Here is a 23615-nt window from a genome sequence, read left to right on the forward strand (position 1 = left end):
CACTCGTGCCACTCCCAGTGCCCCAAGGATGTTCCAAGGGAGATCCCAGGAGCTCCAGTGAAAAGCACCCGAGGTTACAGCTCAGGAGCCCATTACAGCTCTCTGAGGGGTGAAGGATGTTTTGGAAACACCAATTTCTTACTTGGCAGAGTTTCTATTTAGTTTTTTGGGGTTTTTTTAAGTTCAGAGTGCTCTTGTTCTTCGCTCCACTTGGTGCTGGCACATGGACCATGTTCCATCCCCTGGCACCAGGGCACCCAGCACAGACCTTCCTGGTGCTCCAGAGCCTGCCAGATCCCTGCCTTTTGCTTTATTGTTATATTCATCGATATGAGACTTTATTAACACAGTTTAAGCTTAGTAAAAAAGAGTTTGTGTCCATACAAGTCCTATGATTTATAATTACTTTCTAGGATATATCTTATGGTTGATTTTTTACTTTAAACAGTGACTTAATCCTTGTGTTCTGATAATTTCCTTTCTTGCCTGGCTTTTGTCCATTTCACCCAAAAATCTCAGAAAAAAAAATGCCCCAAGCCTGCACCCCAGCCTGGCTGTCAGGGAAGGCCAGAGGTGTTTACCTGGTCGCTGCAGGTGACCTCAGCCCTGTCACTTTGGTGCTGTGAGGTGGCAGAGCTGTCCAGACCCAGCACAAGTATTGGAGCCTGTGACCCCACCCCAAACACAGCGTGGCTCCTCCAGACCCCAGCACCCACCCAAGCCCCTGGCTGGGCAGGAACACGGAGCTGGAGGTGTCTGCAGCTTCAGGCACGGCAGGAGGAGCAGCAGGAATGCCAAATATTCCAGTTCTCTGGATAGGCAAGCCCAAATAAGGCCCAAATACCAGGAGAGCAAACATGAGGCTGATCGACCAAGTTTGGGCAAATGTGATTCAGAGTTCCCCAATGCTGCAGATTTTGCCTTGTAGGATAAAATTCCTAATTCTGTGTTCATTTATTCCTGTTCAAAGAGGACTCTGTGGAACCTCTATCCATCTCTGTCAGCCCCAACTGCTTGTCTGTGGGGACTGTACATTTGAGAAGTTCAGCTGTGAACCAAAACCAGTTTCGTGGGTCAGTAAGTCATATAACTACCAAAAAATCCAACAAATCCCCCAAAATGGAATCACCATTTCCTGACAGGCTTGCTTACAAAAGAGATGGACACCCCGGAGATTTGTTACACCTTCCATGCAAGGAGATGGAATGCCCCAGATAATCTGTGTTTGCCATGGATAACCAGGTGCAATAACACATCAAAACTCAATTAAACATTGTCCTACAGCAACAATTGCTACAGAAGTGACATTTATTGACGTTCTGCTGTATTTACAGGTTGAACATAGTAAAACTCCAAAGTGAATGACCACTTGGCAGAAAGCACAGGAGTGCACATTAAATCTACATTTCCAACGCATCGGAGTCTCTGCTAACACAAATTATAAAAGCAAGAATTACAGGTATGTTAGGAATTGTCTCAAAAGTCCCAAGCCAAAGAAAAAAAAGGCCTTTGTTTTGCAAGACGGTTTTTATACAAAGTTGCAACATGATCTTTTAGTTTTACACTACAGACTTGTTCCGTGAAAACCCCTGGAGAGCCCAAAAAGTTGGTGGTGCGAAAGGAAAGGATACTACAACATCGAGAATAAAGACTGTTAAAAGTTAATACTTGTGCCACCTCTAAATTCCCAATGACACCTCAGAGTCTGCAATGCAGTGACCCCTTTTCCTCACAGGCCTCTGGGTGCTGGGGGACTGCAGGAACAGCCCCAGGTGTGGAGTCAGCCCTGTGCTGCCAGGCAGGACACGGGGACAGGCATGGACTGGGATGGACAGACTGGACACAGGGGACAGGGATGGACTGGGATGGACAGACTGGACACGGGGGACAGGCATGGACTGGGATGGACAGACTGGACATGGGGGACAGGGGTGGACTGAGATGGACAGGACACTGGGCACAGGGATGGACAGGACATGGAATATGGGGATGGACAGGACATGATGTACATGGAGCACACAGGATGGACAGGACACGGAGTTCCATGGATGGTACAGGACGTGATGCACACAGGCTGCACAGGATGTGACACATGGGGACTGCACAGGACATGGAGTTCCATGGGCTGGACAGGACAAGGTGTCACACTCTGCGCAGCACAGGGTGTCACACACAGTCCAGGACAGTGTCACATACTGCAAAACACAGAGTGTCACACACAGCCCAGGACGGTGTCACAGCCCAGGACGGTGTCACACACAGTTCAGGACAGTGTCACACACAGCCCAGGACGGTGTCACACACAGCCCAGGACAGTGTCACACACAGTTCAGGACAGTGTCACACACATTCCAGGACGGTGTCACACACTGCCCAGGACAGTGTCACACACAGCCCAGGACAGTGTCACAGCCCAGGACGGTGTCACACACAGTTCAGGACAGTGTCACACACATTCCAGGATGGTGTCACACACAGCCCAGGACAGTGTCACACACAGTTCAGGACAGTGTCACACACTGCCCAGGATGGTGTCACACACAGCCCAGGACGGTGTCACACACAGCCCAGGACGGTGTCACACACTGCCCAGGATGGTGTCACACACTGCACATGGTGTCACACACAGTTCAGGACAGTGTCACACACAGCCCAGGACGGTGTCACACACTGCAAAACACAGTGTGTCACACACAGCCCAGGACAGTGTCACACACAGCCCAGGACGGTGTCACACACTGCAAAACACAGTGTGTCACACACATTCCAGGACAGTGTCACACACTGCACATGGTGTCACACACTGCACAGTGTGTCACACACATTCCAGGACAGTGTCACACACAGCCCAGCACAGGCAGAGCCCGGGCAGCTCCCAGGCTGCAGAGGAACTAAAGCAAGCCTGGCCCCTGCTGGCCCCGGGACGGCTCCTGCTGCCCAAACACCACAAACTCTGCCTGAAGGGCTCCATCAGCACACCACAGACTCACTGCAAGAGCTGCTTCAAACATTAGCCACTAATGAGTCAACAATTACAGAATTCTGCGTTAATTATTAAAATTTTACACCTAAAAACAAATCGAAAGAAATGCTTCTCCTTTTTTTTTTTTTCTTTTTCCAACAGTACTTTTATTTATTTATTTTAAAGCAGGTGATTATTTTTTCTTCTGCTCCAGAGCCTTGATTCACTTCCTGCAGGTGTCCTGCTGCTTCTTGGGGGGGATTTCTCTAATGCAGGAAGACATTTGCCAGAAAACATCTGTTGGAGAAGGATATTAAACACCGAAGCTGCAGTCAGAGGGTTATTTTGGATAACAGGAGGATGTTGTTCACACAGCACAGGATGTCTAAGGGCTTATGAAGTGTCTCAGCACACAATGATGTGACTCCAGCAAAATGCTCAGCAATCTGTGTGTATTTTACAGGCTAACACCAGGACTGTGTCCATTACTGCACACACAGCTGGAATAGTGAACTCCAGCTTTTCACCAGATTCATTTCACCAGGTTGTATTTTCTGGTTTGCACTCATTATTCCCCTCCTAAATTTCTAAAAATTATCCCTGCTCTGAAATAACATTAATCCCTCACTGTGCCCTTTGCATCATGCCCTGAAGAGGAAACCTCAGCTAAGGACAATAATACACTAAAAATCCAAGTCTTTTGTGGTTTCTTCACTTAGAATTCAGGATTAAAGATTTATTTTCAGGGGAAGTATCACGGTTGAAATATTTATGAATTATTCTGGACATTGATCTCAGCATATCTGAAAGTGCTTTTTGAAAATGCTCTAAAATGACACATAAATAAGAATTTGAACACTCTACAGCTCCACAAGCAAGGAGTGAAGCCAGGTCTCCAAAAATGTAATTTCAAATTTCAAACATAGGAAAAGTCTATGCAAAAAGAAAACACAGAGCTCCTTTAGGAAATAAAAAATAAAGTTTTGGTAAAGGAGCAAAATTTTTGAAAAAATTGTTCAGTCAGACAAAATGCAGAGATAAAGCTGACTTTAAATGCTCACATTCTGTGACCATAAACTGGGGGAAATGAAGCCTCTGGTGACTCAGCAGGAATCTGGGAGGACATTACAGATCCTGGAGGAGGTCACAAACCAGAACTTTGTTAAACAGAACTGAAACACGTAAAGAAATTGGCTGAACTATTTTTACACACTATCACCAGAGGAAAGCACTGCACAAAGGCTGTTCTGTGCTGCAGGTTCCCCTCACAGCCTGGAAATGAAGCAGAATCGTGGGCAATTTGCAGTTTCTAATAAAAGGGAAGCACATTTGGAAACCCAAGGCTCGGTTTTCAAATCTCAACAATTTAATGACCCCCAATTTAAAGCTGGGGCTGGTTTGGTTTCTTTGACTGTCCCAGCTGCAATTGCCTCTCTGGGGAAATGGAGCGTTATTATGATATTTCTAAAGGGAGCATCGTGTTGCATTCCCCAGCTGGGAAGCAACCTATTCCAGGATTTCCTTCCCCTCGGGGAGGGACAGTTAATGCCAGGCCATTATCTGCTGTGAGCAGGAAATTATGCTACAAGGCTCCAGCTACTTAAGCCTCCTCCCTTCAAGCCCCATTAAGGCAGCCAGCCTGAGGTTCTGCACTGAGCAAAACACTGCCAGGCACTCAGGTTTTTGCAGGATGCTCAGGGAGGGCAGCTCAGGTGTGTGGGAGGGTCTGAGGAGAGCAAAGGTGTGCAAGGCTGTCATTTCTTCAGGAACCTGGCAGCAATTTCAAACAGCAGAATTCAGACAAATTGCTCGTTCTGGGACAAAAGCCAAAGGCACTGGCACGCCCCTCTAACAACGTTTTGTGACCTCTCCTCGGGGCTGGGACACACCACGTGTTTCAGGCATGTGATTTATTCTCAAAGACACATTTGCCAAATACTGAGCAGCACCAAGGGGCTTCACAGTATCTAGTCAGGGAATCAAAGGAATATCGAATTCCTCACAGCAAAAACTCAGGGACAAATGTCCAGTGTTGTTCTGCCTCCCATCAGGTCAGTCTGGGCTCTGCAGACTCAGGAGCTGGGTAGGGGGTACCAAGAAACAACTGTTCCCTGCTTCCTTGAGCTCCAAAAATATTCAAGCAATGGAAAGTGTAGCCTAGAAAAGTCACTAAATAGACTAAAAGTCAAAGCAGAACAAATTCAGGAAAGCAAAAATTTACCTTTAGTAAATAAAGAGAACTCTGGTTCTGGGAAGAGTGGAAAACGTATCTGGCATCTTCCTAACCTTTGCATAATTAATAAATCCTCTGAGAAACAGCAGAAAACCTGCAGGGGAGAGACACATTTGTCCAGTTACCAGAGGTGTTGCTTCTTCAAGGAGAGGGAGCAGCTGAACTCCCTGCCAGCACTACAGAGGGACCTCACCACTGGGATGCACAGCAGCTGATCACACGCTGCAATTATTTTTGGTAGCAATAACACCTCATCTTTCCATTTCAGGTAACTTCAAAAACAAATTTTCCTTGGGCAATCACAGAACTTTTGAATCCAAACATGATCCAGTCACTCCCAAAGCAGGAAAAAGAAATAAGATGAGGGAGGGAACAATCCACCCCTCTATTTAAGATACAAGAGCAGACACAACATCAGTAACAAGCATTATTCTCTTCATACCTTCTGGATGATGTCAGGATGCTGCCACCAAGAACTGGCAGGACAGTGTTTACATGTGCCTTTAAAACCTGAATGTGCTCAGTCAGAGGAGCATGAGGGTCACATTTCATCTGGACAGCCACACACACATATTTAACAGCCAGGAATGCTCACAAAATCCTACCTGACTTTACAGGTTTTAAGCATCTTTCCCCCCACAGCCACTCACCTAGTACAAGGAAGACCCACCAAAGCCAGTACTGGCCATCGAAGTAACCAGGAAAATAGGTGGAGAACTGAAAAACAGCAAAAAATTATAGTTTAGAGCACATGGAAGTTTGTGAACCAAAATCTATCCCCACCAATTTTAGCAGTAACCAGACAGGGCTGCACACAAGAGATCTCATGGGATCCTGCATTTCACCAGCTGCAGCAATGAGTTACCTCCACAAACGGTTATTTATAGTTTTTCTGCACCAGCTCCAACAATGGGAATGGGACAGATTCAACACCCAGCTATGAATTCTGCCGATCAGTGGGGCACAAGGACACTGCTGGGCAAATATGCCTGTTTTAAATCATGTCCTAGATGCCTATAAAGCACAGCTGCAGGATCTGAAAGGGCAGAGCAGGCTTGCAGAAATGCAGCACATTCATTGCTGTCAGGCTGGATGGTGGAACAGCTGGGAAAGAAATCCCACATCTGTGGGGCCCACTGACAAGATTGGGAAAATTACTGCTATTAAATGAAAGGCACCAACACTATGAGAGCACTGAGGTTCACAGGTTCAGTTTAAATACATTATAATTCCTCTGGGTTTGTTCTGTTCAAACTTAAAACCTAACAAAAGATAAACTTATTACTGATGTTTAAATCAAATCCACAAATAATGTCACCTCCTTCTGTCACACCTCTTAATCCAGCAAAGAGTCCTTAACACCTCTGAACCAAGATGACCACAGAAACTGTCAGAAAAGCGAAGAGATGCTGCATTCACAAATGAGAATTCCCAGCCCCAAAAGACAGGTAGGAAGTGACAGCTCTGACATGAATGCTCTCTACTTCTACTTACAGCCCGTGAGCTGCTTTGCTTGAAATTCAACTTTCAGCCTGGAATATCATCATTTCACAGGCTCCAAATAAAGATTTCCTGATGGAAGTATTTTCTCTCCCAATCCCTCAGAAACATATAAGAGCCAAAAACCCTGGAGCAGGACGGCAGCTGCTCCTGGTGCTGCTGCTGTGCCGCAGGGAGGCTGCACCAGAGGGCACCCACGGCCTTCTCCAGGGCTGCTCCACCCTCACTCCTCCCACAGCCCTCTTTCCCTCTCCTCAGCAGCCATCCTGCATTTTAGAGAATTTCCTTCTTTCCAGAGGAGAGCCAGGGCACAGCAGAGGCTGAAGGCAGGGCTGGCTTTGCCTGGCTTTGTGTTTTCCCAGGATCAGAGTGCTGCTGCTGCTCAGCACAAACCACACTCTGGTCAGGCCAGTGCCTCTGTCAGACACAGAATGAACCCCAGAGTCCCACAGGGGTTGGCCTGTGAAGGATCCCACAGCTCCTCTCTTTTGCCACACACAGGGACACCTTCCACTCTCCCAGGAATCCCTGTACAGCTTAAACCTGGACACTTCCAGGGATGGAACATCCCCAAAGTTTATCTGGGTGTGCAGTCTTTCTTTTCTTTTACTACAGTTGTAATTCAGCATATAAACAGGATACAATTATGAAAAAGCCCTGTTCTTAGTAAGTAGCTCAAAAATTATTTCATAATTTAAAAAATCCCCTAAATTTATCACTAACTTCAGTATGAGATAAAAACCTGCTGGGAAAAAAGAGTATCAGTGTCTGTGTACATGGTTTTGTACCACACAACTCACCCTGACAATAAGGATCCACTTAATAAGAGACAGACCAAAGCCAGAAATGGCCCCATATCGTCCTGCAGCTGAAGTAGTCAGACAGAAAGACAGGAAAAATCCAATCCAGTTGAAGAGGAATGCCACTGAGAAAGCAGGAGAAAAGCAGCAGGTCAAGACACTGTTATATACCAAGGAAAAAACCATAAACCCCTTGCACTCAGGTTTTTCCTGGTGCTACATAAACATAAATGTGACCCAAACTATTCTGGGTCACTGCTTGGAGAAAAGTTCATTCCATCAGGTACTTACTGAAGAAAGTCAGCATGAAAATGCCATCATTTCCTATCCTCAGCTGGTCAGTGTCATCAAAGTCATCCCGTGTCACAAAGTCATCATCCTGCAATGCAGAGGGAGGCAGCACACGGGGGATTTAGGTCAGTCCAGTCCACCCAGCAACCCCACTTCTGGGTGTGACTCTTCAAAAAAAGGGCTGGAATCCTAAATGTCAAAAGGCTACAAATGCAGGCACGAGAAAATTCCTGTTTCTCATCCTGAAATGGTGCAGGGTATGAAACGTTATCTATATAATAGAAAACGTATCTTTATTTTTAACACAGTCAAGATCCAGCATGTTCTTGTTCTCATTGTGAAGAATTCTTCAACTCATCAAAAAATTATCATCTCAGCAAGGAATTTGGCTTCTGTGAAGAAGTGTAATGAGCAGGGGACTTCTAATGCTAGCAGGGGTGGAAAGAATGGCAGAACAAGAGATAATGTTGAAAAAAACAAAAAGAAATAATTCTGACAGAATGGTTTTATCATCCTTGTATCAGCTACACTGACCTCCAGAAAAGTCAACTAAGTAAGCAGCAGGAGTATCAAGGGTAGATATGCCAGACAGCTGAAGAATTAATCCTAAATCTTTTTTTAAAAATGAAAAAAAACCAACAAAAACCCCAGTGTCAGAGCACAGGGATACAGCACAGTCCCTCTGTCAGCTTGCCAAGCTAATCTGGCTAGCACATGCTGGCATTACTGAGACGTCTGACATCATCACAGTGCTCAAAGGAAAATGAAAAAAAAAAATTTAAAAATAGCCACCGGACTTTCAGGAGTGTGGAATATCACCACCCCAGAAAGCTTCAAAAACACAAATTTTTAGAGTCGTGACACACGATGGCAGGAGCTAAAGCTGAACTGGCAGCCAGCAGGGCAGGGACAGGGCCAGGGCCACTCACCCTGCCAGGAACCAGGGGAATGGTGGCCTCAGCCTTGCTCCTCTCGGCCTCGTCGTAGCTGGGCAGAGTGGTGGCCACGTTGTAGGACGGCGGCTTCGGGAACCCTGACTCATCCTTGTAGTCAAAGTAAGCTGCACAAAACACAGAGAGAGCTCAGCACTTCCTCAGAACACCCTGCTGGGAACCAGCAGTGCTCCAGTGACTTCCAGTGAGCCCCATTCCCCAGCCTCCCACCCAGCCCAGCCCCTGCCATCCCAAAGCAGAGAGGGAAAAGCACAGGAGCACCTTCTCTGAGAGCCAGCAACCCAGAGAACATCACCGAACATGTCTGGCTGTGCTTCTGCTTAAAACAACACCACATGCTGTGCCTCTGCTGACTTGGATACTCAGAAATAGTCACGTTTCCAGATCCAAGTGGTTATTAAAGTTATTAGTGACAGGACAGGAGGATGAGTCAAAGGCCCATCCAAGTGCTTAGTTATTGGAAAGTGCAGGGAAAGTGAATTCTTTAAACCCTTTTAAGTAACGAATCCTTTAAGGAAGGGGCACAGCATCATCCAAATGCCAGATAATGAGAGGGGAACCACAAATCCTCCCAGCACTTTGATTTTTAACTGTCTCCAATTTACTGAGAACACTGTGAACTGTAACTTGAACACCCCTTGATGGGATGACATCAGACGAGTGCAGCCAAATTGCATCTCGTAAACCACAAGAACCCACAGGCTGTGTGGGTCAATCCTGGCCCTTGCAGCTCAGGAAGGTGCTGCAGAGGCAGCTGTGGATGAGGAGAGCAGTCAGGGGCAGCAGAGCAATGCCAGCCCTTCCCCAGGTGACAGTACCTGTGTTCTCTGCAGAAATGCTGCTGTAGGGCGGAGGGGCGTCGTTCACCACCGGCACGGCCTCGCCCGGCTCCTCTTCATTCTGCAGCTGAACAGAACCACACACCAGGGCTCAGGGGGGGCTCAGTGCTCTGACACCACCCCTGCAGCTTTAACTGCACACTACAGACTCTTCTGGAAGCACCACGGGACACGGAGCAGCTGCTCAGCCTCCCTTTGAAGCGTTCCCACTTGAAATGATCAATCTTCCATCTCAGTTTTAATGTTGTTTTTTAATCCTCTCCTCACACACCTGGACTCCAGCAAAGCACAGCACACAGCTTTCCAGTACCTTTCCATTCCCCTGCTTCCTCAGCTCACATTGCTTAGAGGCTGCAGTTGCATCTGTTTTAGTCAAAGAAATACAGTGAGATACCCAACAAAAGGCTCCATTGCTGCCTGTGGCTTTGCTAAGGAAGGTTTTTTTCCATGGATACATTACATAATGATGCACAAAAGTACAAATGTTGCCATTTCCCTTCAACCTTTCACACTGCATGACTGAAAAGGAGCTGGTTTATTTTGTGCACTGTGCTTCCCACAGGCTCTGTATAAATAACCAGGAGCTATCACAGCTCCAGCATCACCCGCACGAGGCAGGTGTGCCATGGCAGCTTTGATCAGGGGAGCAGCAGCACCAGGCCAGAAAGGAGGTTACAGCTGCCATCTCAAGTTTCCCTTCCTTCCATTTCTCATCACCTCAGCAGCAAAAGCACTGAGGTTTGCTGCACAATAACTCACCTCAAACAAACACCTCCAGACTGAAGCACTGGGCTGAGCAGGAGGCACTGCCCTGGTTTGAGATCACCACTAAGCAATGTCTCCTCCAGCTCTCCCTCCTGCAACCCCACACATTTACTCCTGAAGCCGTCTGGGATATTTTGCTTTCTTCGCTTTGGAGAGATGTGCTGCCATTCTCCTTGAGCATTTAACACAGGGGTGGGGGCGTAGGGGATGTTCTTATATTATTTGTATCAGGGGAAAATAAATCAGCTCCCACTTCTAAATGCAGACCTTGGATATCCAAGTGTTCTGTGCTTTGGAGTTTTATTCGTTTTGCTGCTTAACATCACAGATCACAGAATGGTTTGGGTTGGGCCATCCCTTAAAGCCCATCTCACTCCACCCCCTGCCATGGGCAGGAACACCTTCCATGATCCCAGGCTGCTCCAAGCCCCAGTGTCCAACCTGGCCCTGGACACTGCCAGGGATCCAGGGGCAGCCAGAGCTGCTTTGTGCCAGCGGAAGTCTATAACCTATATTCTGCCCCAGATCACACAACATCCACACCCTCTGTGAAAGCCTTGACTGTGCTTAGCAGATGACAATGAGGGGATCTGCTGGCAGGCCCAAGGGGTCAGCTGAGAGGAGGAAAAGGGAGGAAATTACACTGGAAAGCACCAGAACAAAATCAGGAGCGCTGTCTGCCAGTCCAGGTGCAGCAGAACAGCACAGCACCACAGTTCCATGTCAGCCTGAAGCTCACTCTGCTCCCAGGAACATTTTCTAAACAGAAGAGGTGGGGAAGAAGAAAAGGGTGCTTGGGTCAGCCCCAAGGTTTGTGGATAAGCAGTCCTCACATGACAACGCTGAACCATTTCCTTGAAGGAGGAGGAATCGGTGATCCGGATGAAGATTTAATCCTTGTTCCAGGGAGCAGCTCCCAGCACAGCTGTCAGCAGGACACAGCCCAGATGTGAGGCACAGCAAACAGAGCCAGGGGGTGAGGCCCTGGGTGGAGGTGGCAGGAGCTGCCTCACCTGGGCTTTACTGAGCCCCAGGGCACTGAGCAGGGACAGGAGGAGCTGCAGCAACTCCCACCTTTGTCTTCCCAAAGCCTTTCCAAAAAACAAACACTTCATAAACCCCACAGAGCTCAGCATTAGAAGTAAATGCAAACTAACTTGAGAAGCAATTGCCTATTAGAATATGCTTTAATTTTTTAGAAAAACACAGCATCACTCCAGAAATCCCAAGCTGCCCTGCACAGAGCACAAGGGGCAATGGAAGGGACAGGAAAACACAGAGCCAAACTGTTTGATTCAACTTCTGCCCAGAGAGCTGTCCCTGGATCCCTGGACATGGCAGGGTTAAAAAATATTAAAAATATGATCTTTAAGGTCATCCCAACCAAACCATTCTGTGATTCCATGATTCCCCAGCTCTGTAGTTTATGAATTCTCAGAAAATGCTCCACCATGCTTATTGTCAGTCTATCCATATGAAAACTCAGCACTTCTTTTCTCCCTCTGCCTGGTCTATTGACAGGCAGGAAAGGACCTGGTCTATTGACAGGAGGAAAGGCTCTGTCACAGCTGGGACACTCTGGATTCCATCCTGCCCTTTGTTACCTGCTCTCCAGGTGAGGGGGTGGCAGAAATTCAACCCCTCATGCCTGCAAGAAAGGAGGCAGGTACAGCCTGAGAGCACAGTCACCAGGGAGGGGGAAGGAAAGCACCACATGTGACAACACTGGAAGAAATGAAACAAAAGAGGACACAGATATTGAGTGGAATATTAACTCCTACCACTGGTTCTTCTTTCAATAGTAAAAAGAAATACATGTTCTTCCACCAATGTCACGTGGGAGAAAGCAGCTGAATTCACTGCTGACTTCAAACATCCCAGTTCAGGTAATGGATAATGACACAAAAAATGCAGCTACTTTCTGAAGTTGGGCTCGAGGCTGTAGGAGGTTACAGTTATAGAAAACATATTTTTCTCCTAATGGACAAGGTACACAAATGCCTTCCAGCCTTTTTAATGATTCCAGGCATCTAAAATTCAACTAAGTGCCTATTAGCAGAGCAGGGAGGGTTCATGTGACAGGAAGAATGACTCATCAGGCCTGGCCTGGCCCCGGCTCCCACCTGCCCTGCACAGCTCCAGGTATGGGCTCCCAGAGAATTCCCCCGAGGCCCCAAACCCAGAGAGCCTGCTGAAAACCAGGCTCTGACTTCAGTCTGCTCTGCTGAGGCTCTGGGATAATTCCTTCCCAGATTCACTGATGGATTTTAGCTTTTCAGGCAAGGTTCTGGTATTTGTGGCATAAAGAAATAAGACAGTCTTTACAGCCATGCCTGTAGTTATTGAAACAACAGCTTGGCTGGGATTTTTTCACCAGACTGCTAAACCAACAGAAAGTTAACTGACAGAACACCCAGGGATAATTATTTTCCAAAAGACCCATCATCAGAAACCTGGCACTGAGCAGGACATCACCTCTGGTTGCCACTTGCCCTAGAGACCTGTCCCATGTAAATACACAGCACAGCAACATAAAGTTGAAATCTTCCAAGCTGTTTGGAAATATTTCCATGTAAACTTTGAAGAAAGCATTTCCAATAAATATATTGGTTAATTCTTCCAAATTTCCTAAACTCAGCATATGGGCTGCTCGCATAGTTTTGAATCTTTATTTTTTTTTCTTTTTTTTTTTCCCCTTTGCCAAGTTCTGAGGCTGCATGCAAATATTCTTTACACCAAATGAGCATCACTACACTAAACCAGCATTACTACAAGCTTAGCCTTAGCAATAGATCACATATCATTACATATCTTCAGCCTTTTGGAAGTAAATTAAAGTCACTGCCAACTCTGAAAAGGAGTTATTTTTACTGACTTTTGCTTTACTTAATTAAACTCACCCTGATTTAAAATCCTGCCTTTTGCTCAATGTTGTTGCAAATTTCTGCAACTTAACATCAGCTTATTAATCAGCAGGAATAATGATAAGTTAGCAGAGAAGCCAGCCCACTCCCCTCAGCCCTCTCCCTGATGAGCAAATAACTGTTTTCTCCTGCAGCTCTCCCAGCCCATTTCCCGGGGCAGGGACAGCCCTGAGTGTCTGGCGCAGCCCCTGCAGTGGCACAGGTGGGCTGAGCACCTCTCAGGTGGCACATGTGGCACCTGTGCCAAGCCAGCCCTCCCTGGGGAGATGCTGATGCTCCTGCCCCAGCCCCAGGAGTGAGCTCCTGCCTGTGCCAAACCCAGAATTTCCCCATGGAAAGGGTGCTCAGGCCTTGGCAGCGGCTGCCCAGGGGACTGGAGTGCCCGTCCCTGCAGGTGGCACCTGGAGGTGGCACCGAGTGCTCTGGGCTGGGGACAGGCTGGGCATGGGGCACAGCTGGGACTCGGTTTCTCCAAACAGTGACTTTGAGACTGTGAGAGTCCTCCCTTTTAACAAGGACTGAGAACTGTGCCCCCTCCCCAAAGGCACCTGGAGCTCCCTGGCACGCAGAGAGCACACACAGAGCAGGAGCCAGCAGCAGCATCCAGCTCAGGGCGTGATGGCCATGATTTCATGAGTCACCAAAAAGCAAAAACACAAACCAAAACCTATTTTATGTCCATAAAATACAACCTGGGCTCATGAGGGTGCTGTCCTCTGACTCACTGCAGCCAAGGGCCCGACACCACAGAAATGCTCCTCAATCCTGGGAAACAAGCTGGTCTAATTCCCTCATTTCTGTTCAAACAGGGAGTTAGACTGGTCTGGACACACTGGAAACACTTGGGCCAGCACAAACCTGTGCCACACACTGGCCTCAGACTTGAGAGATCAAGGTCTTAATATGGAAAAATTAGGTTTTAATCTTGGATAGCTGTAATTAAATTTCCCACACTTAAAGCATAAAGCCTTCTCATAATATTTATAATCAGATTAATATTTCTCTGGACATTAGGGTATTTTGGTAAAACTTCTAAACATTTTAAAATATCATGTTTTTTAAATGGTCATATGAAGAAGGTTAAGTATCTTCCATGGAAAAAAAAAAATCCCATTGTGCCACCACAGATCAAATTTGGATATCTCAAAATAGGCAGGAACAGAATGACTGGATAGCCCTTGATACTGAATTTTGCTCAATCGTCCCCATGACAAAGGATCAGAATTCACACACACACATACAGAACTTTTGATCCTTGCATTCTGTATGATTACTTCTAAGTCGTGAGGCCAAACCCACAGAAGAAGGTTGCTCATCTCCTGGGAGCACTGAACAACCCAAAGCCCTCAGGGGCTGCTCCTACAGCTGCTTCCCAATGGCGTTACTGAGCCCCACTGGATTTCAGTCAGGAGAGAAAAGTTACTGAAAAAGCCCAACTCAGAGCTCCACACCATCCTGATGCCGGAGATAATATTGTATTTCAAAGTTTGCATGCAAAGCTATTTTCTCTTGCTACACAAGCTGTGAGATGACACTGGACTGCTGCTGTTTCTCTGCCTTTCCCACATCCTTTGATTTTTAGGGACAGAATGTATTTAAATTCTATAAAAACTTTTGCACACAGAATCACTAAACCCTTGCAAGGTTACCTGACAGGTACTGCTGCCTGCAGAGGTGGATGTTTCAGAGGAAAATAATCAGATTTTAGTCACCTCAGCAGAGCCGAGGCTGAACACGGGGCAGCTTCAGCACAACCTCGGAGCAGAGGCTGCACAATTTTACTCTGCAGTTTTTCTAATTTTACTGGGTTTATGTCAGTGACATCTCCTATTCTGCTAACAAATAAAATATATAAATAAATATGCAAACAACCTACCCTGCAACTTTTCTTAGCATTCTTATCTTTAGCCAGCACATCTTGCACACTGCAAGGACCTCACTGAGGAAACAGTCACTGACATTTCTGATTCTAACTGCTGACATGAAGAGATTTGGGATGTTCTCATTTTTTAGTTTCAAGCTGTGTGCCCATTTCAGCTGCAAAATTAAACACAAGCTCAAAGTACACACAAGGCACCAACTGATATCTGCCTTCCTGTTCCACCCCAGCCTCCCCAGATATTAAAGAAGCATTGCAGTCCTTCATGGATTTAAACTCTATTCCCATTCTATTTCCAGCAATGTATTTCTTCTACAGTTTTCACAGAACAAAAAACAAACAAATGGAAAAATCTTTCTCGGTTATTTTTCCCATTGACACCTCCCTTCATGGAATGATTCATGATCCATGTAAACCTTCAACAAGTGGAACAGGAAGACACAGCACTTAAAAAGGAATACATCTTCATTATTTAACACTCCCACCATTTCCTAGGTGGGTTTACATTACTCATACACCTCACATGTATTTTCGAATGCTCCAAGTGCAAAGCATGCCTGGAAAACACAGAGTGTAAATAAACCTGTTAAAGCTGGGCTATTTTTTCCAGAATGGAGGGTAATTTCTATCCCAAGGATGAAATACAGTTCTGCCAACTGAACTCTCAAGCCAGGGTTATGCTGGGAAGGCTTTAAGCCCCCTAATCCCAACAGCATCCCTGTATAACTTTCCCAAAGGCAGACTGAAATGACAACAGCCTCTCAGTGTCCCTTTTTGGGGACACAGCAGTGCCCGGAATAACAGCACCAGGGCGGGCTGCAGCTCTCTCTCCTTCTTCCCAAACCTCTCCATTCCCACCTCCACAAGCACAGCCCCAGCACCTGGCCTGCAGAGGAGGATCCAAATCCAGCCGTCCCAGCCTGTCCCAGCCCTGCTGTCCATGAACGGGTGGGGAGGCTGAAATCCCTTCTCCAGAGCTTCAGTTTTATCCTACATGGAGCTGCACCTCCTCAGTACTGAGCTCAGACTCACAGTGCCCAGAGGCACCACTGCAAGCTACTTTTTATCAGATTATCTCCTGCCTGAACAAAGGAAGCTGGCACTGGAAAATCAATCAGCGCACGCCCCTTGTGCAGTGCCCACGGTGGGAGCAGACACGGGCTGGGAGTCTGCAGGGAACAAAGAGGCTGCTGATGGAGCACAGCCCACATCCCCACCTTCCCACATCCCACCTGCAAGGCTGAGAAGGGCTGCGAGAGGAGAGGAAACACACACGTCTCAAACTGGGGTAGCGAGTTCTGTTGTGCTCAGATCACGGTCACTAACCCTCACCTTTTTTTCCTGAAAATGCAGACACTTGAGGAATCCTACAAATACTGTACAGGTTCCACAGTGCCCACGCCTCAGGGCTGTTCCCACATACACATGGATCCATCAGGAACCCATCCCAGAGTGAGGGTTACATGCCCCTGGCAGTGGACAGTCAATCACATTTACCAGTACAGGAACCACCTACCTGCATAACCAAATCCATTAATGCATTACCCCATAACCAAAAAGATCAAGCTTTAAAAATTTCTCCACTGACTCATAATCCAATAATTTAAAGGATTAAATGAGCTTGTTGTGAATTTCTCCAGGCTACCTCCACTGACTGGGTCCTGTATTCACTCTAGCCCTTGCAGTGATCACTTCACTAGCAGTCTCTCTTCCTTGGCACATGGTACATTCATTATTGTACATTCCCACACACAATAAGTTTCAAAACAAGGGGGGGAAATTGACACATTCAATGCTACAGAGACTCTCCCACTCTCTCATCCTCTCTATCTAAATCCCAAGTGCATCTCCACAGCTTGCAGGGTTTTGAAGCAACACAAGCATTAGGAGCCAGTTCAGTGATAACACACTTCACAACGGGAACACCTGGGTTCTGGCAGAGGGCAAGGAAAGAGGAGCAATTTCTAAACAGCTGCACAAAAGTAAACACATTTACATGTGAGAATCTGCCTCTCACTCCAGTTAAACCAGTGGCTCTACAGGCCTCCATTATGTGCTTGTCTTTAGCAGTGCAAATCCTCTGGCACAGCCTGGCTCCCTAATCTCTGCAGGGCTCCGAGATGAGTCTGCCCTGGCTGTGCCCGAGGTGTGAGCAGACACAGCACTGAGCAGGCAAACCACAGCTTTACACACCCCTCCGGGGGAAACCAGGAGTGTGTGCATCAGCCAGGAAACACCACAGCGGGCAGTGGGGTCCCTCAGGGATTGTGCCACCCATCCCCACTGCTCTGGGTGATGGGACACACTGCGCATCCCTTGGGAAAAGGCATTTGTGAAGACACTTGTTGGGGTCAACACCACCAGCAGGACTCTGCGAGGAAAGGCGATTAGTGCAGAGACCTGGTTATCGGTCCCTAGCAGGTCCCAGAAAAACACAAAGAGATTTGTCATTGTAAGTGAGCACATCAGTTTAGCATTGAACAAAAGAAAAAAAAGCCCAAGTTTTGCTTAACTTCTCCATTTCCAGTATGTAAAAACACGGAGACCTGCAGCTGTCAGACGAGACAAGTACTCCATCCCATGGGAGGGTGCATCTCGAACTCTGCCGAGCAGGAGCCTACCCACGCCGGGAACGCTACCCAGGAAAAGTCACAACACAGCGATTCCTTGGGAGAGCCTGGGTTCAGCAGGAGCGAGCTGTCTGCCGTTTAGAGGGATTTCTCCATTACTCTAAGTAAAGAATTCTCCATGTCTGATGTCGGAAAGGCAGAACTGGGTCACACCGGGGGGCCCAGCCGACACCCGGCCCTTTCCGTGGGGCGGCTACTGCAGACAAACGGGAGGCAGGAAGAGAAGAACGACCCGAATTCCCCAGGGAGCTCTTTAAGGCCAGCCCCTGGCCTAGAGGGAGTCCACACGTAAAAGATGGAAGAAAACTAACGGTGACCTCGGGACGCTGCGGAACGAGACCGTTCCCTGGCGGGGGGGGGGGTCGCTGCCGTGGGGGGAAATGAGCGGCGGGGTCGGCGCCCTGCGCCAAGGTCGCCACGGGACTGGGCAAACTCCGGCCCCGGACACACCCGGCCCCGGCACTGGGCAAACACCCGGCCCCAGGACAGAGCAAACACCGGCCCCGGCACTGGGCAAACCCCGGCCGCGGGCACGCCCAGCCCCGGCCGGCGGGGAGCGGCTCCGCGGCCGAGCCCGGCCTGACCCCCCGGGGACCCGCGGCCTCCGCCCTGGGCGCTGCCGCCAGCACAGGCCCCGCTCCCGGCCCCGCCGCCCCGGGAGCCGCCCGGCCCGGCCCCGCCGCCCCTCACCTGCTGGTAGCGGCCGGTGCTGGGCTCGGCGGCCGCGGCCGCCATGGCGCTGCGGGGTCGGTGCGGGCGCTGCGCAGGCGGAGGCGGCGGCGGCCCGGTCGCTGCTCGCTGCGGGCTCCGCTCGCTCCCGCCCTCCCCGTCACGCTCGGCCGCGCCGCCTCCCGCCCCGCCCGCCGCCGGAGCCGCCCCGGGCCGCGAGCGGCGCTCCTGGAACGGCCGCGGAATCACAGAAACACCGGGGCTGGGAGAGACCCGCAACAGCGGCGAGTGCAGGCTGTGCCCGATGCCCACCCTGTCCTCAGCCCAGAGCACCGAGTGCCACCTCCAGCCCTTCCTTGGGCACTCCAGGGATGGGGATCCAACCCTCCCTGGGCAGTTCCGGTGCCTGAGCCCCCTTTCCATGGGGAAATTCCTGCTGTGCCCACCCTGAGCCTGCCCTGAGCCCCCTTTCCATGGGGAGATTCCTGCTGTGCCCACCCTGAGCCTGCCCTGGCCCAGCCTGAGGCCGTTCCCTCTCATCCTGGATGCCCACCTGGCTGTCCCCTCCTGTCAGGAGCTGTGCAGAGCCACAAGGGCCCCTGAGCCTCCTTTGCTCCAGGCTGAGCCGCTTCCCAGCTCCCTCAAGAATTCTCCAGCCACTTCCCAGCTCTGTTCCCTTCCCTGGACACACTCCAGCCCCTCAATGTCTCTCTCACCCTGAGTGGCCCAGAACTGGACACAGTATTAGAGGTACTTCAGCAGTGCCAGCACAGGGGACAGTCCCTATCCTGCTCCTGCTGGCCACACTATTGCTGAGACGGCCCAGGTGCCATTGGCCTCTTGCCCTCCTGGGCCCACCTGGGCTCATGTTCAGCTGCTGTCAAGCAGCACCCCCAGGTCCTTCTCTGCTGGGCTGGTTCCCAACTAGAGCACCTCCACTGGGACTGGAGGGTGACCCGAGCCAGCCTGGAGCCAGCGTGGTGTGCCACTGCCTGCGGGAATGCTGAGAGCCAGCAGCGTGTCCCCAGCACCGCCGCAGCTGCAGGAGTGACCCCACAAACTCTGTGCACTACATATAATGTGCATTGTGGAACTCAAGTGTAATTTTCAGTGGAAGCTGCCATGGGATGTGTTAGTGAAACCTAGGCAGTCAGGAAATTCTTGTAAAGCCATGCTGCCTCAGCAGGGACACACACCAGAGCCAGCATTGAGGAACCAGCCCTGCGTGAGCCACGCTGACCAAGCCTGGGTCACACCCCAACCATCCCTGCCCCACCACACGGGCAGGGAACAGGGCAGCTGCACCGAACATGAGGTGTTGGCCATCAGCTCTTTCATATCCACAGGGAGCAGATGGTGTTGAGCGCCTTCATTCCAAAAGGAGCACGTGTAGGAAACCACGCAGTGAGACAAGTTGGTTTATTCTGAGTTTTTCAGTGTTACATTGGCCAAAACACTTCTCAGCTTGTGTAACATTTGTTTTCTACATGCGGGGTTCAGCTCTAGTCAGGCTTGCAGAAAATTACCCACATCAATCCCTAAGGTGGATGAGATTTAAATATATCAGCTTTAGGATGAGGAAGGCTGAATCAGCCCTGCTGGGATTCCAAACTGCCAATTCAGAGAGTTGCAAGCATTGAAGCCCGAGGACATGGTTTTGAACTGCACACTCAGTCATAAATACAGGCCTCAGTGCTCATTATTCCCTACCATAATCAGCCTGGATGCTTTTCTCCCCGTACTTTGCCTTTGAGGGGTAGGGAGTTCATCGATGTCTTAGTGAGATGAATGAACATCCCAGTTCTCATGCCGGAGGAGAGGCAGGAACCGTGAAGGATTTTAGCGATGAATAACCTCAAAGAGTGACTCCTGAGAAATGCTGGAGACGCAAGGACGAGGCAGGGTTCTTGCAACACAGATGCCTTTGAGGGAGCTGGAACAAGAGCTGCAGGCACTGACAGACTCTGGTTTCACCTTTCCGCAAGACTCTCGATTTGCACTGAGAATTTCCCTGCAGTGAGGAGCTGTCCTGATGACATGCACAGATTTACTCGCTGCTGAGGTGGGATTACATCCCTAAGTAAGGCTGTAGCAGCAGTGTAATTAGCTGCATAGTGATTGACTTGGACAACACAGAGATTAAAATAAGATGCAACCTGTGCATGTCCTCAGAGAAGATGCTGGAACGTATCCTGGAGAAATGGTGAAACCATTTGTGTCAAAGCCATTTTGGGGCCAGTGGAGGCAAATCACAGGGTAATTAGTCCATCTAGTCTGAGCATGACTGACTCCAGAGGGGTAAGGGCAATTCCTTCCAGCTTCTCTCCCTGTATTTATTTTTATTTTCTAAGGTGGGGAAGCTCAGTAGAAAGATGATGCTGTGGTTACAGCACATGACTGGTTCTGCTTTCATTTCCCAAGTGGTTTGAGGCAAATCACTTCATGCCTCTGTGTTTTTTGTCTTTTTCCCCAGTACAAAATGTCTTTTCTCCCAAGAGACACTTGAAGCTTGAAGTCATTGATTTTAGTGACTTCCGTACGGGATGTGCTGTGAAAGTATTTGAAAGCAATTGAAAGTATGACAAGTAGTGGAGTGAGTCCTCTGAAATCTTGGAGCTCTACATGTGTTCCTTTAATTATTGTGTACAACTAAGCAATAAAGGGAACACTTTTAATCTGCACTTTGTAATAAATATTGAACACTAAAAGCTAAATAATAAACCTCAAAAGCAGGGCGTGTAAGCTAAACTAGTAAGAACTGAGCAGGACATTAAAGCTAGATCTTTCTTCTAACCTTTTAGTGCTAAATTACCCAATTTAAAAAAAATCAAAATGTTCATATGACAGAAACATTTTGTCATCAATTCGAAAGTACTCCTGTGTCCCTGGAGGCAGAGACGCTCTATGTGCAAGAGTTAGAATCACAGGGTTTGAATATCCATAGATGTCATTTCCCACTGTGGAATAACATCCTGAATTAGAATTATATAATTAAGCTGGAGAGATTTGTTAAGGATTAATAAATGCTGTCTAACAGATACTCCTCCTCAAAATATCACTTGGCCACAAAGACTTTTGTGCTTGGGATCATCTTGTATTTGAATCATCTTTGACGTTTTTGCCCCAAAAAAGCCAAACTGTGGCTGGCCCATCCCTGGAAGTGTCTAAGGCCAGGTTGGATCGGGCTTGGAGCCCCCTGGGATGGTGGAATGCTCATGGCAGGGGTGAAACTGGACAATCTGAAGGTCCCTTCCCACCCAAACCATTCGGTGGCTCTGTGACAGCCCCTGCCCAGGGCAGCTGCCCCACTGCCTTGGAAGCAGCAGGTCCTGCAGGTGTGGGCTCCCCACAGGGTTCTGGACAGCAGGCAGCTGCAATTTTGGTGTTTGTCACAACAACAAAAGCCACTGGGTCACACGGGGTCTGCTGGAACGAGGAGAGCCCCAGTGAGCACGGCCACACATCCCACAGCCGGGTGGGAGCAGTGCCTTGTTCACCGGTGTGGAAAACTATGGCCCCATAAGCCACGAGTATTGTGAGGAGGAGGAATGGAAACAACAGTGCCATTGAATTGGAAGAATTTCCCAATGGGAGCTCTCTTCCTCTGAAACCCAGCAGCAGAACTGAGGGGCAGATAGGGAGGATGCAGTGAGTTGCGCAGGATGGTGCACGGGGCAAACAGAGCCGAGCTCCAAATTGCCTCCACACAGCACAGCCAGCTCAGCCCAGCCTGACTTCAGGGCCCCACTCACTGATTTCACCAATGCCCTTTGTTGCTCTGTTGTTTCTTCATCCCACTGGAGAAATCACAATTAACCAACAGTTAATTTAACCTTGCTATCCAGGTTAAATCCCTTACTGCTCAGGCTGGCAGTTTTGAACCTGGTGAGGAGTGACGTCCTGAGAGCTTTGTCATGGCAACATCACCTGCAAAATGGAAAGGCACTGGCATGGGTGCTCTCCAGAGCTGCCTGTTCGTGCATTGCCCTACCCACAGGCTTGTTGTGACCCCAAAAATATCCTAATTAGGATTTGGGTGCTGTTGGGAGAGCTAAGATGCGAGTAGGGCTTGCAGGAAAGAGCAGCTCCCCTCCAGATCTATTATTTCTCCTCTTCTTATAAATTGGGGTCAGAAGGTAAATGGAACATGCTGGAGCAGGAAAGAGGTGACTGATGGTGGATATTAAAAAGACTCTTTAATTACAGAATTTGGAGAGAGGATTCTTCATGGTGATAATTTTTTAATTGTTGCTGTTTCAGGAAAAGAATCCCAGTGCTCCCAAGCAGTTCCCAGTAGCAAAAGCCCGGGTCTCTGAGCACTGCTGACTCTGATCCCTTCAAGGTGGGGCAAAAGAAAATGCTGGGTTTCTAACAGCTCCCCATTAAACTTCAGCTTCTACTGAAGAGAAGTGTTTGTTTCCTTCCATCTGCTGCTTTTGCAAGGAAGGAAAATCAGCCTGTTCAGACACCAGGAAGTTCTTCAGCATGGGAACAGCTCGCTGTAAATGCAGGAACAATAACGGGCAGAAATTATCATACCTAAAAATACCCAGCCTGCGAGTCACACGCACAGCCCAGCCCGGAGCAGCTCGGGGTGGATGGAGCTGAGGATCCTCAGGATGTGCTGGGTGTGGGCAGCGCGGGGGCACCTGCCCGGCTCCGCTGAGCTTTTGCTTTCACCAAAACATGTTTGGCTTTTACGGGGAGCTGTCGGCTCCTCCAGCATCTTTGTGCACTGCAGCTGCCCAAGCCACTGGCGGGGGAGGTGAAAGCCACACCTGAGCAGTCAGAGCCCTCCAACACTCGGATTTCACGGACCCCATGCTCACAAGGGCGCTGTGTGAGCAGCTGGGGGGGCTGCAAGGCCGGCACCAAAGGCAGCAGCGCTCCACTCGTCCCAGGAGAGCCAGGGCAGGTGAGGTGGAGCAGGGGATGAGGTGATGCTGTCCGAGCCGCTCTGAGGGCAGACAAAGCCCACAACCCGCAGGTCACCCCGGCTGTGCCCTAGAGCCCACCGCCGTGGTGTCCCTGCCATCAATTCCTGTGCGGGCTGTGCCTCCAGAATTTGCTTTTCCGAAATTTGCGAGCGCGGGCCGCGTTTCCAGGGTAACCGAGCAGCCGCTGAGGGCTCTGTGGGGAGCGGCGGTGCCGGGGCTCTCTCCCTGCAGCA

At 49.0% G+C, this 23615-nt stretch overlaps 1 protein-coding gene across 1 annotated transcript; it reads right to left on the minus strand.

The window, feature by feature from the left end:
* Positions 1-3098: 3098 nt before the first annotated feature.
* NDFIP1 (Nedd4 family interacting protein 1) lies at positions 3099-18883 on the minus strand. Its single transcript, XM_074551955.1, has 8 exons — positions 18467-18883; positions 9558-9645; positions 8716-8846; positions 7787-7874; positions 7496-7620; positions 5846-5912; positions 5184-5289; positions 3099-3259 (listed from the first exon to the last, which is right to left on the minus strand). Exons 1-7 carry the CDS (start codon positions 18866-18868, stop codon positions 5186-5188), a joined length of 1005 nt encoding a protein of 334 aa, XP_074408056.1. The 5' UTR covers positions 18869-18883; the 3' UTR covers positions 3099-3259; positions 5184-5185.
* Positions 18884-23615: the final 4732 nt, after the last annotated feature.

This window comes from Zonotrichia albicollis, chromosome 15 (assembly GCF_047830755.1).
Source record: "Zonotrichia albicollis isolate bZonAlb1 chromosome 15, bZonAlb1.hap1, whole genome shotgun sequence".
In the NCBI taxonomy this organism is placed as follows: domain Eukaryota; kingdom Metazoa; phylum Chordata; class Aves; order Passeriformes; family Passerellidae; genus Zonotrichia; species Zonotrichia albicollis.

Bases quoted from the DNA above. Each gene is read 5' to 3' on its own strand.
- NDFIP1 (XM_074551955.1), bottom strand. From the start codon at position 18,868: ATGGAAAGGGGGCTCAGGCACCGGAACTGCCCAGGGAGGGTTGGATCC. The intron at 7,875-8,715 runs GTGAGTGGCCCT...TCTGCATTGCAG, and splicing joins TTCCCCTGGTTCCTGGCAGG to GATGATGACTTTGTGACACG. The intron at 7,621-7,786 runs GTAAGTACCTGA...CTGCTTTCTCAG, and splicing joins TTTCATGCTGACTTTCTTCA to TGGCATTCCTCTTCAACTGG.